Here is a 14,741-nt window from a genome sequence, read left to right as displayed (position 1 = left end):
CCTGCTCAGGTCCAGTCTACACTAGCGTTCTGGTTGCGCCACTGCCTACAGTACGTAGTGTGGTAGGATAATAGTGTGGTAGGCCTACAGTACGTACCGTAATGTGGTAGGATAATAGTGTGGTGGGATAATAGTGTGGTAGGCCTACAGTACGTACCGTGGTGTGGTAGGATAATAGTGTGGTAGGCCTACAGTACGTACCGTAGTGTGGTAGGATAATAGTGTGGTAGGATAATAGTGTGGTAGGCCTACAGTACGTACCGTAGTGTGGTAGGATAATAGTGTGGTAGGCCTACAGTACGTACCGTGGTGTGGTAGGATAATAGTGTGGTGGGATAATAGTGTGGTAGGCCTACAGTACGTACCGTGGTGTGGTAGGATAATAGTGTGGTAGGCCTACAGTACGTACCGTAGTGTGGTAGGATAATAGTGTGGTAGGATAATAGTGTGGTAGGATAATAGTGTGGTAGGATAATAGTGTGGTAGGCCTACAGTACGTACCGTAGTGTGGTAGGATAATAGTGTGGTAGGATAATAGTGTGGTAGGATAATAGTGTGGTAGGATAATAGTGTGGTAGGCCTACAGTACGTACCGTAATGTGGTAGGATAATAGTGTGGTGGGATAATAGTGTGGTAGGCCTACAGTACGTACCGTGGTGTGGTAGGATAATAGTGTGGTAGGCCTACAGTACGTACCGTAGTGTGGTAGGATAATAGTGTGGTAGGATAATAGTGTGGTAGGCCTACAGTACGTACCGTAGTGTGGTAGGATAATAGTGTGGTAGGATAATAGTGTGGTAGGCCTACAGTACGTACCGTAGTGTGGTAGGATAATAGTGTGGTAGGATAATAGTGTGGTAGGATAATAGTGTGGTAGGATAATAGTGTGGTAGGCCTACAGTACGTACCGTAGTGTGGTAGGATAATAGTGTGGTAGGATAATAGTGTGGTAGGCCTACAGTACGTACCGTAATGTGGTAGGATAATAGTGTGGTAGGATAATAGTGTGGTAGGATAATAGTGTGGTAGGATAATAGTGTGGTAGGCCTACAGTACGTACCGTAGTGTGGTAGGATAATAGTGTGGTAGGATAATAGTGTGGTAGGATAATAGTGTGGTAGGATAATAGTGTGGTAGGATAATAGTGTGGTAGAATAATAGTGTGGTAGGATAATAGTGTGGTAGGCAGTGTTGTGCCTGAACGCGTTCAATGAACGATCGTTCATGAACTCGTTCGTATTTTGGGCGAACGTGAACTGAACGTACTGTATATCCGCTAGATGAACGTTATTGTGAACGCGTTCATTCTGGCGTTTGTGAACGGCGTTCTCTCTTCGTTCAAACTTCGTTCAAGAGTGTCCCAAAATTCCATGGTTACATCGGTTTGTCATGTTGTATTTCATCCTATTCTGTGTTTCCGAGGCGTCTTGAACGCACCATCAGCCAAAAAAAGAGAAAAGCAAGGCGGCGTCTCACATTCATGTGCGCAGCGCGGAGACCGACTCCGAGTGAACAGTCTCATTGCAGCGACAGCTAGTGAGCAGCACAGACAGTTACGGCCACTCGGCCAGGGCGAAGAGCTGACACTTTATCCGCTCTGCGAAGCTCATTTCCCGGCCACAAGCATTTGGAAGTTGACTTGTGTCTCTTCCAAAGTATCGGTGTTGTTTCCTTGGCTTCACTGCCGACAAAATTAACTTGAAGCTGGGCTGAATTAATAAGTAAACACCGCGGAACGGCGAAATTAGTTTGGGATGTTACAACAACATGTCCGGACCGTGGCTGATGCGTCGTGCACCGTAGCCTACAGCCGACTTTAGGACGGTAGCCCCGGCCCCCGAACCTCTGAATGAACGTATAGTAGTCTGGACGTCCGACCCGACTTTATTTTGGCATTAAAAGTGGACTTCTGCACCTGGCTTTTGATGTTAACAGTGTCATACACTCACTTTGACAAGCCCCCAGCCCCCCCGCCAAGATGAATGAAAAATTAAAACACCATTACATTATTATGCATTACATTAGTATTAACCACATGAACCCCAGATGGGGGGAACATAAGCCAAAAATAGCCGATCTACAAGCTCACAACGTGTTGCAGGCAGCGCGACGCGTTGTGAGCTTGTAGATCTGCTATTTTTGGCAGAGAGAAAAAAAGCGTCCAAGAAAAGTAGGCCTCCCACCAAGATGAATGAAAATCTTTAGAAAATAGCAGATCTACAAGCTCACTGTGTCGCACCGTGACCTGTTGTGAGCATAGAGGTATAGGTTGTGAGCTTGTAGATCGGCTATTTTCCAATAGCCAAAACTTAAATAGGGCTGAAGTGATTCATGTATTTGCAAAATCTACATAGTAACTAGTAACTTCAGTTTTCAAATAATTAAAAATAAGTACAATATTTGCCTCTGAGATGTAGAGTAGAAGTAAGTAAGTACTGAAAACTGCTAATACTCTAGTAAAGTAAAAGTACCTCAAAATTGTACTTAAGTACAGTACTTGAATAAATGTACTTAGTTACTTTACACCACTGGAAATAATAAATATAGGGTGCTTTGTGTATGTACACCAGAGAGGATATAATGTATAAGAAAATTAAATAAATAACATTGGTTTTATAATGTATTGGGTAAAAAATAAAAGTATAGTAATAATAATAAATAATAGATTCGGATTGCATCCTGCTCCATATACAATACAATACAATGCACTGCTTTTCAGTTAATCATTCAAGTTTGAGACAATAAAAATATGCGATTAATAAGCGATTAATCGCGCGATTAACTACACAAATCATGCGATTAATCGCGATTAAAAATTTTAATCGCCTGACAGCACTAATATATGTTGAAAAAAAAGAACGAAAAAGAACTGAACTAGTTCATTTTTTGAACCATGAACTTTAGTTCAAAATTTTGAATTGTGAACTGAACTTTGAACTAGTTCATTTTAAAATTTGTGAACTGAACTTTGAACTAGTTCATATTTTAAGTGAACTTTCCCAACACTGGTGGTAGGATAATAGTGTGGTAGGATAATAGTGTGGTAGAATAATAGTGTGGTAGGATAATAGTGTGGTAGAATAATAGTGTGGTAGGCCTACATACCGTAGTGGGGGATGATAATAGTGTGGTAGGATAATAGTGTGGTAGGCCTACAGTACGTACCGTATTGTGGTAGGATAATAGTGTGGTAGGATAATAGTGTGGTAGGCCTACAGTACGTACCGTATTGTGGTAGGATAATAGTGTGGTAGGATAATAGTGTGGTAGGATAATAGTGTGGTAGAATAATAGTGTGGTAGGATAATAGTGTGGTAGAATAATAGTGTGGTAGGCCTACATACCGTAGTGGGGGATGATAATAGTGTGGTAGGATAATAGTGTGGTAGGATAATAGTGTGGTAGGCCTACATACCGTAGTGGGGGATGATGGCCCAGGCCATGGCTGAAGCGTAGATCTCTCCGATCATCCAGAACATACACAACCAGCTCAGGTGCTCTCCTCTCTTTTCCCGGGACAACACCTCCGCAAAGAAGGAGAACACGATGGGAACAGCGCCCCCTATCCTGCAGGAGGCAGAGAGGAGGAGGAGAGGATGAAGAGAAACCTTAATAAACTGATTATTGGGTTCCAAGGAGAAATGAAGCACACCAGGACCCCAGTCATAAATTAAATCCCAATAAAAAATCCTTTTCATACTCTGTGTCTTATATTATATCAAAAGATATAACTCTGAAAATAGTTGACTACATAAACTACAAAACTACAAAATATGACCAGAGATATGACCAAATATGGCTATTATTATGAAAAGAGTTCTTGATGCGTGTTTTTTTCTCTCCGAGTCCTCAAGATAGATGTGTAGTTCCTGACTGACTGGTACATGATGTTACCAGGTTGACCAAATCAGCAAAAATTGTAACAGCTAAGCAACCCCCCCTCCCCGCCCGCCCGCCCCCCCCCCCTCTCCAGTGCAACTGGAAGCGTTTTAGTGCGTCTCGTCCGTCATGATTCACTCCAACGACCCCGCCCGGCGCTCGGCAAAGCTTTTTCAATTACTGGGCCGGCTCTCAGGGGAGACGCACACGAACGCACACACACACACACACACACACACACACACACACACACACACACACACACACACACACACACACACACACACACACACACACACACACACACACACACACACACACACACACACACACACACACACACACACGCAATTACCAAATGAGCTCTTAGACCAAGCGGTTACACCTCAGCATGTTACAGAGGACGACCATAAATCAATGCTATGTGGAGGTCAGATGTATGCTCTGCATAGCATAGAGCATAAAGAAACCTCTTATCTTCAGATTTTAACTTTTTGTGTTTTTTATGTAAATTCAGACCCTACTTCATCATACCAAGCTGGGCCAGACCCAGCCGGTTGAGTGTCTAAATAGAAGTACCGGAATCTGGCGGAAGTACCGCCCAAGGAAATGACGTTGACGCTTTGCAAATCTGTTTACATTCTCCTTGAATGAAACAAGCGTTGTGATTGGTTGAAAAAGATCGTTTCCGGGGGAAATACATACGACAGTAGTCCCGCCCCTATAGAGCACAGAAGTCTGACGTAATTTACACATCCTACCCGGGTCGTGTTTTTTTCACCCCCGTTCTGAATCCCCATAGACGTGTTTAATATCGCGTCAAATAAGAACTGTGTTCCAAACATAAACAAATGACCCTGGCGGTTTGACTCTTATGGATATGAAGCATCAACTGACGGTGAGAAAACGATAATGTTACTTCCGACGAATTAGTTAAATTTTCGCCAGAAACAGACTGTATCAAATATAAGTGACTGACTATCATAAACGATACAGAGCCTCCTCCCTGACAATATCGCCGAAACAGTTTGTTTATTTTTGGACCACAATTCTTATATGAGACGATTCTAAGATGACCCAATGTTATTCTCCATAGAGACATGACTTTACGACCCAGGGGATGAACGAGTGACGTCAGGACTTCTGCACTCTATAGACACTCTCTGCATTAGATCGTGACCAGGCTTTGCTCTTCACAGATGAATAAGGCTGGGAAAGAGGCTACCTATTCATATACAGCGTCACACAAAAGCATCATAGGTATCAGATCTACAAGCCCACAACGTGTCGCAGTTGTGGGCTTGTAGCTTGCTTTTTTCGGCAACATGATTCCACACGATTCCTTGGCATTATGCTTGATGAATCATTATCCTGGAAATCACATATTATGGTTATATCCACAAAAATAGCAAAGAGTATTGGTATCCTACGTAAAATCCGTCATTTGATCAGTTCTGAGGTAGCCACTATGTTATATTATTCCATGATTTATCCGTATATTAATTATTGTAATATAGTCTGGGCTAGTACTCATCAGACCAAACTGGAGCCCATATACCGTCTTCAGAAACGAGCTGTCAGAACAATAAGTTGTGCACACCCAAGACATTCATCTCAGCCTTTATTTATCCGATTAGGTGTCCTCAGTATTTATCAAGTGAACCATCTTCAAATTGGCTTATTTGTTTATGGCTCATTGGGGAGAACCCTTCCCTCCTTTTTTCATCATATATTTGAGTATAATTTTCAGGTCCATAATTACCCAACACGTAGCTCAAATAACCTCAGACCTCCAAAGGCCCGTACCTCTCAAACCCAGTTTAATATAGGCTTCAGAGGATCAAAAATATGGAATTCTCTGCCATTACATCTATGGAAGTTGTCTTCTCACCAATTTAAGAAGGTTCTAAAATCGCTTCTCTTAACAACCAAATACTTCCCATATGGTCTGCCTAATATAATATGATATAATATCATTTTTCCCTAGAGGTTTACGTTTTGGTTCCCCTGACTTTTACTGTTTATTGTTGCAATGTTTTTTTGCTGATTGTTTCTGTTTTTTGTAACAGTGTCCATATTGGTCTTTTCCATTCTGTTTCTGTATGACATGTACAGTATAGTAATGTTTAAAATGTAATGGATGTGTATATTCCACATTGATAATTTTATCCTATGAATGTACAAATATTCCCAGAGAATGCCACTTCTCAAGCCCCTGGAGGGTTTTTAGGCATTCTCCTTCACATTTTTACTGAATCTTTGTGTATCATTTTTAAATGTTCTTGTAAGTGTTAATAAACAAACAAACAAACAAACCCCAACAAACCAGGGTGACTCACCCTAACCCCAACAAACCAGGGTGACTCACCCGAACCCCAACAAACCAGGGTGACTCACCCTAACCCCAACAAACCAGGGTGACTCACCCTAACCCCAACAAACCAGGGTGACTCACCCGAACCCCAACAAACCAGGGTGACTCACCCGAACCCCAACAAACCAGGGTGACTCACCAGAACCCCATCAAACCAGGGTGACTCACCCGAACCCCATCAAACCAGGGTGACTCACCCTAACCCCATCAAACCAGGGTGACTCACCCTAACCCCATCAAACCAGGGTGACTCACCCGAAGCCGGCGATGAGCCGACACAGCAGGAAGAGGCCGTATCCCTGGACGAAGGACGACAGGAAGGCAAAGAAGCCGTTTGTTGACATGCAGATGAGGAGGATCTGTCTGCGTCCCACCTTGTCCGACATCCCCCCCCAGAAGAACGCCCCCACCATCATCCCCAAGTACACCACGCTGCCTAGAGAGAGAGAGAGAGAGAGAGAGAGAGAGAGAGAGAGAGATATTGATTCATTATATTCTTTATAGCAGTGGTTCTGAAACGTCAAGGACCCCTCCTTTTTGGCCGCAGACCCCCATCTGAAAATAATTTGTGCCAGGGAATGTGGAGTCCCCTGTGTAAAGAACCCAAATACGTTTTACACTAAAATATTTTATATCCTGGGTGAATAGACAATGCTTTAAGTTGGTATCCTTTTATTTTGTGTTTTGAGCCAAATGCTTTTATTTTGAAAATACTTTTGGACGACGTTACTACCTGCGGTTGCGCAGAGAGACAGTTTGACACAACAGCAGTGTGGAGACGCATGTGCTGTTCCTTGCTGCAAAAATATCGTATATTGTTTATCTTTTGAGATGATCAATTATAGTTTTAGCACCCCCCGAAGAGGCATAAGGTTAGTAGCCATGGACTGTGCTTACTGCATACAAAACAACACGGGTTTTTTTTGGTTATAAAAAGACAGAACTATTGCTAAAAATGCATGTTTTGATTTGTTTACATCCTGTTCAGCATACGGTATATTGATGGACATTAAATGAAGGAAACGTTTTTCTGCAACAAAGGTGTATGATAACTAGTTAAGAGTAGAGTTTAGTTTGCTACTCTTTCTATAAAGTGTTTTGAAAATGAAAGGTTTGAATTGTGCATTGTAAAGGAAGGTACTTGATGTTACAGTATTTCATGCTCTTTGGTTTAAAAACATCATTATTTCATGTCAGTTTATGCACTTAAAAAAGGTTAAAAAAGGGCATTTCATTATGTTATATTGAGTTAAAAACAGCTGCTATGAAAGGAGAACGAGTTCATTAGTTGTGATGATGTTGAAGTCATATTGTGCCTTAATTCATTGTAAAGTACTTTAAGTACAGTTTTGAATGTGCATTATGTATATTTGGAGCTTATGGTAATGTTATGGTATGAAAGAAAAAGCCAACTGTTGTATTTTCACAAAATATGGGAAACTAACAGAGTATTTTTGTTTGTGTTTTTGTACTGTCTTTGTCAGTTCTTACGGTGGTTTTTGGATCTTAATAAATTCATGATCATCAGTTCAAGTCTTGACTATCTTTCGGTGGGGACCGCTACAGTAAGAACTTCACCTTCACCTGCTGCAGCACGCTGCCTACGGAATCCAAGACGGCACGGTACACAAAGCAGTGAGCTGCAGCAGCTGAGTGTTGGTCAAGGAATACGACTGTTACACTCAAGATGGATGACATAACGGAGCAAATAAAAAGGCTACAAATGGAAATACAAGAGAGCAGAGGCTTACTAGCTCAAGGACATCATGAAGACATGTCAAGGCAAGAATTAAAGGACAACATTGATTGTAAGGAGAAACAACTTGCTGAGCTTCAACTGAAATTGGATGACACCGATGGAACACTACCACGGCGTAGAACACATGCTTCAGTCTCCACAGAGAAAATGCTTGCCTATCAAAAGGAAGACCTGAGCAAAAAGGAGAAAAGACTGCTTAGCATGTATGAACAATGGAAAACTGTGATCAGAACATCCAGAGAAAATCTAAAAAATGACATACCAGACAAGGATTTGGCTACAATGGCAGACATGATTGAACATGGAAAGGAAGGCCTCATGAGAGACTATGATGAGATCAGATCACGTGTCACTCCATCCACTGATCTGAGGCGCAAAATAGATTCATGTGAGGCTGTAACTAGAGACATTATGAAAATCATCTATGAACGGATAGCAGAGATAGATGGGGATTTTGATGCACAGCGTGAAAGACAAAGTCTCCATCAGCTACTTGCCCACAACTACGCTTACTCCATATATGGTACTGCCTCACTGTCAGGTTCCAGCCTGTCCAACGCTGAATCCTCCATATCGGTCAAAAGAACTGAAGCAGCCGCAGAGCTTGCTGCAAGTGAGGCCAAATACAAAGTCATGCAGGAAGAAACAAAGCAAAAGGAGAAAATAAGAATGTTGGAAGAACAACATAAGAAAGAATTAGAGATGCAAAAATCTCAACTGGAATGTCTACAGGTAAAAAGAGATATTGAAGCCTCTCGTGCCAAACTGGAAGTCTATGACAGAGAAATTAAGCAGGAAGCGGATAGACTGCCCATACAACAGAGCAACAGACAGGAGTTGTCTAAACCCCCTGTACAAAACGGAAACCCCTCCACTGTCACACCATTGCCTGTCAGTGGCACCTTATCACCCCCTACTGACATTTACTATTTAGCCCAAGCAGTCCAAGACAGCATAGCTACAAACAGACTACCAACGCCAGAGCCCACAGTGTTTAGTGGAGAGCCAATCCTCTTCATTGAATGGAAAGCATCATTCACTTCATTGATAGACCGAAAAGCTATTTCTGCAGCTGATAAACTTTATTATCTAAAGAAATATGTCACTGGCCCTGCTCACAAATGCCTTGAAGGTACCTTCTATCGTAATGATGATGAGGCATACAGAGATGCATGGAAAAAGCTCAACCAACGCTATGGTCAGCCGTTTGTTGTCCAAAGGGCTTTCAGAGATAAACTATCAAAATGGCCAAAAATACAGTCTAGAGATGTCGAAGGGTTAAGAGAATTTGCTGACTTCTTAAACGCTTGCCTGCAAGCCACGCCTCATGTGAAGGGCTTAGATATATTAAGCGACTGTGAAGAGAACCAAAAGCTGCTACAGAAGGTTCCTGATTGGGTAGCAGACCGTTGGAATCGCCAGGTCTCAACAGCCCTCATGGAGGGTAAAGATTTTCCCACATTTAAAGATTTCTCTAAATACGTGTCAAGAGAAGCAGAAATAGCATGCAACCCAGTAACTTCCCTACACGCTCTTCACTCTTCTGACTCGTCTCATGAGCAAAGAGTCACAAAGGAAATAAAAGGAAACAAGGCCCATGTCTTCAACACCCAAACTGCAGTGAAGAGTGATGATGAACAAACACCAAGGAACGGAAACCCAAGGCCCCTCTACCCCTGCACATGGTGCAAAGATAATGATCATCAACTCCACAACTGCCCAGAATTCATGGAAAGGTCCCTTGATGATCGACGGATGTACGTGAAAGATAATAGGCTGTGTTATGGATGTGTAAACCCAGGTCACAGCGCAAAGGAATGCCAGCACCGCCACAATTGTGAGGTGTGCAATGGAAGACACCCGACCTGTCTCCATGATGAAAACTACAGAAAGGTTGAAAATAGAGAAAGGCCTGTACCCACTAAAGCAGCATCTTCACGTGCTTCAAATGAAAACACGACAGCCACGGCACTCAATGTCACCAGAGTGGGTGAGTCACGCAGCACCTCCATGATAGTCCCTGTGTGGGTGTCCTCTGTTAAAAACCCACTGAATGAACAGTTAGTCTATGCATTATTAGACACTCAAAGTGACAGCACATTCATTGTCAAGGACATAAGCAATAAGTTACAAGCAGATACTTACCCTGTAAAACTGAATCTCACCACTATGTTAGAAGAGAACATGATCATGGAATGTGAGAAAGTATATGGTCTCCGTGTGAGGGGCTACACTTCATCTGTGCACATTGACCTTCCCCCTTCATACACTAAAGACAGCATTCCTGCAAAACGTGATGACATACCCACCCACGACACAGCTAAACGATGGCCTCACTTAACAGAAATCACAGATGAGATGCCACCTCTCCTGAGCTGTGATGTAGGACTCTTAATTGGATACAACTGTCCCAGAACACTAACCCCCAGACAGGTGTTAGCAGGAAAAGACAATGAACCCTTTGCCATTAAAACAGATTTGGGATGGAGCATTGTGGGCTGCTCAACCCCATGCCCTGATGGTGCATCCTCCAGTCTGTGTCACAGAGTAATTGTAAAGGAACTCCCTCCAGTGACAGCTATGGATGTGATGAGTGCCTGGGAGTCAGACTTTAAGGATACCAAAGGAGATGTCAAGACACAAGAGGCTCTCATTGCTCTCTGCACACTCAAAGACAGCATAAGGAAAAAGGAACAGGGACATTATGAGATGCCTCCAGCATTCAAACAACGGCCACACTTACCTGATAATAAAAGGCTTGATGAAGTCGGTCACATTCGACGGAAGTTCTACACAGAGTGCACTATTCCCACATTCCCCTGTTCCCCTAAAAAAGAAATACTTACCCCCAAAACTGCAATTCCAGTTTTGCCCATCAGAGATCCAGAAGCAAAAGGGGCTCTGACCACGAAAACAGAGATCGCAGAACCTGTGAGTAAATGGGAAAACACTGAAAAGGTCATAGTCAAAGATCTGCAAAGTCAAGCACATGAGATAGAAAGTCTACTGAAATTCAATAAAGGAAAGCAGTTACCACAGTGCAACAAACCGCACCACGTTGATGTCTTTCTAGACACAGGCGGTATCCTCAAGGTGGGAGGAAGACTCCTCCAGGCATCACTCCCTGACTCATTCAAGCACCCAAAGGTCATCCCCAAAAGGCACCAAGGAAAAGGCTTGAACGCCCCCCACTCTAGTCATACAGGTGACGTGTGGGAGCACCAAATAAAGACCATTCTACCACTACTCATGGCAGATTCAACGATGCTTCTGCAAAGCCATGGTGATGGCCCACCGTGGACCTCTCCCTGGCGACAACTTGAACAGTCCTGACGGCCTACAACCACTCACCCTCAAGCCCAATCATCTGGTCCACAGTAAGCCCAGCACAGTGAAAGGACACTATTGTTATTTGTGTGAAAATTATTCATGGTTTATCCTTTGAAAACATTCATAATTTTGGTGGGAGTGTAAAGAACCCAAATACGTTTTACACTAAAATATTTTATATCCTGGGTGAATAGACAATGCTTTAAGTTGGTATCCTTTTATTTTGTGTTTTGAGCCAAATGCTTTTATTTTGAAAATACTTTTGGACGACGTTACTACCTGCGGTTGCGCAGAGAGACAGTTTGACACAACAGCAGTGTGGAGACGCATGTGCTGTTCCTTGCTGCAAAAATATCGTATATTGTTTATCTTTTGAGATGATCAATTATAGTTTTAGCACCCCCCGAAGAGGCATAAGGTTAGTAGCCATGGACTGTGCTTACTGCATACAAAACAACACGGGTTTTTTTTGGTTATAAAAAGACAGAACTATTGCTAAAAATGCATGTTTTGATTTGTTTACATCCTGTTCAGCATACGGTATATTGATGGACATTAAATGAAGGAAACGTTTTTCTGCAACAAAGGTGTATGATAACTAGTTAAGAGTAGAGTTTAGTTTGCTACTCTTTCTATAAAGTGTTTTGAAAATGAAAGGTTTGAATTGTGCATTGTAAAGGAAGGTACTTGATGTTACAGTATTTCATGCTCTTTGGTTTAAAAACATCATTATTTCATGTCAGTTTATGCACTTAAAAAAGGTTAAAAAAGGGCATTTCATTATGTTATATTGAGTTAAAAACAGCTGCTATGAAAGGAGAACGAGTTCATTAGTTGTGATGATGTTGAAGTCATATTGTGCCTTAATTCATTGTAAAGTACTTTAAGTACAGTTTTGAATGTGCATTATGTATATTTGGAGCTTATGGTAATGTTATGGTATGAAAGAAAAAGCCAACTGTTGTATTTTCACAAAATATGGGAAACTAACAGAGTATTTTTGTTTGTGTTTTTGTACTGTCTTTGTCAGTTCTTACGGTGGTTTTTGGATCTTAATAAATTCATGATCATCAGTTCAAGTCTTGACTATCTTTCGGTGGGGACCGCTACACCCTGCTTTACAGTAAGACCAGTGTGTTGACACGTTAAACACATAATATTAAATTAAATATATTCTAGGTTCTGAGTCACTGCACTGTATGTCCAACCTGTCACTGTATGTCCACTCTGTCACTGTATGTCCAACCTGTCACTGTATGTCCAACCTGTCACTGTATGTCCACTCTGTCACTGTATGTCCAACCTGTCAGCCACCGCTTTCTCACCATGCTTCACATGCGATATATATATTCTTTGAGCGGTGTAGCCGCTCCTATAAGTGGGGTTGGGAATTCGTCTTTCCCTGTACTGTGATTGGCTGACTCTATTCACACACTTTTCGCCGTACCGTGATTGGCTGACTCTATTCAGACCCTTTGCTTTGATTGGCTAGCGAGATGCATGATGAGGTTCATATATGTGAATATAATCAATCAATGAAAAAGAAAAACACAGCGGTGAAACTACGATGTGACCTTTGTGCCAGAAGGTAGAGCTAGAGTCAAACTACGATGTGACCTTTGTGCTAGAAGGTAGAGCTAGAGTCAAACTACGATGTGACCTTTGTGCTAGAAGGTAGAGCTAGAGTCAAACTACGATGTGACCTTTGTGCCAGAAGGTAGAGCTAGAGTCAAACTACGATGTGACCTTTGTGCTAGAAGGTAGAGCTAGAGTCAAACTACGATGTGACCTTTGTGCTAGAAGGTAGAGCTAGAGTCAAACTACGATGTGACCTTTGTGCTAGAAGGTAGAGCTAGAGTCAAACTACGATGTGACCTTTGTGCTAGAAGGTAGAGCTAGAGTCAGTGGCCGTAAAGACATTGTACAGATATTACTCCGAGTTATTTATCAGTTGACCGGGCAGAGTGTCTCCTTGTCAATCTTCATAGCTACCGGCAGAAAGGACCTGCCAAGTCTCATACCGTTCCACCGGGAGTATATAAATGTTGATGTGACGGGGGGACGGATGGGGGACGGATGGGGGACGGGCAGGGGGGCGAGGGGGGGCGGACAGGGGGACGGACAGGGGGACGGATGGGGGACAAGGGGTGGCTTGGGTAGTTGGATTCACGTCATTTGACAAATGACGTTATCAGAATATGACATGGTGATAAGAGTATTAAATACTTACTCTTTGAACAGGGAACAAAAAATTGCAGTTCATTTAATTAATGTAATTAGCTGAGCTAAACTATGGAGAATCATGATTGTGATAAATCACGATTAAATGTAAACATGTTTAGATGATCAAATGTCTTCATATAAATAAACAAGAAATATTGTATATTCCAAATTCTGAATTGTTATTCACCAACATTTTGCAGTGTTGGCTTTGTGGTGCAGACACAGCGTTTTACAGACAAACTTTGTAACACATTAACAGCCATTGTTAACAGTTAACCCCTTGTGTTTCAATGACGCGGTAGAAGGTGAGGCTAATTAAGTGCCTTGTTCAAGGGCACAATGACAGTGTTCATTAATTATCTTTCATTCACTTTCTCTCTCCCAGCCTATCTGGGGGAATTGAACCTGTGACCTTCTGGTCACCGGCTTGTTCTTTGTTTTGTTCAGGCTGCCTCCATTCAGCAGAGGTAGGGTCTGCCTCCATTCATTAGAGGTAGGGTCTGCCTCCATTCAGCAGAGGTAGGGTCTGCCTCCATTCAGCAGAGGTAGGGTCTGCCTCCATTCAGCAGAGGTAGGGTCTGCCTCCATTCATTAGAGGTAGGGTCTGCCTCCATTCAGGAGAGGTAGGGTTTGCCTCCATTCAGGAGAGGTAGGGTCGCCAACCGTCCCCTGAACTACACAATCCTCCCTTTGTTTGGAAACTAAAAGACGAGTCTCTTATTGAACTGATACGGGACACACACTTTGTTCCTTGTTCCTTGAGGAATCAATCAATGACTATCTTACAAGTTCAAACAGCTCGTTTACATATACTATACATATACAGGTTAATATTATACATTCAATACAGGTCGTTAACCATGCACTTACACCCTCTAAAATGTGTAAGCTGGACCTGAGCATAGACTGTAAAACATATGGACGAAGAGAGTCCCATTGGTTTCTACAGACTGCCAGCTACAAAGATACAGGCTACCATTGTTTTTCAACAGAAACCAGGGGTGCACATAACTGGTGCGCAGGTGCGCATGCGCACCCAAAATAAATAATGCGCACCACATCAGACGACGCAAGGCGCTTTTGCGTACCAACAACTGGGACAGGAATTTCCAAGCTTTTATTTTTTAGCAAAACTAAAAAATTAAAGCCTGGAGATCGAGGCTAGGAATTTACTT

The 14,741-nt window shown here is 42.4% G+C and overlaps 1 protein-coding gene across 1 annotated transcript in view; it reads right to left on the bottom strand.

Annotated features, from left to right (window-relative positions):
* The window catches only part of sv2ca (synaptic vesicle glycoprotein 2Ca), a gene marked incomplete at its 3' end in the record, with an annotated part of 77,746 nt that overhangs the window by 32,443 nt on the left and 30,562 nt on the right, over nt 1-14,741 (bottom strand). Inside the window, exons 3-4 of the mRNA XM_084054160.1 lie at nt 6,510-6,686; nt 3,417-3,568 (exon numbers count right to left, since the gene is read on the bottom strand). Of these exons, the coding sequence (XP_083910286.1) occupies nt 3,417-3,568; nt 6,510-6,686 (329 nt within the window). The remainder of the gene's footprint in view (nt 1-3,416; nt 3,569-6,509; nt 6,687-14,741) is intronic.

Source organism: Gymnoscopelus microlampas (genome assembly GCF_963454915.1).
Source record: "Gymnoscopelus microlampas genome assembly, chromosome: 4".
NCBI lineage: Eukaryota > Metazoa > Chordata > Actinopteri > Myctophiformes > Myctophidae > Gymnoscopelus > Gymnoscopelus microlampas.
The sequence above is the reverse complement of the archived record's forward strand: the minus strand, read 5'-3'. Positions and strand labels throughout refer to the sequence as shown.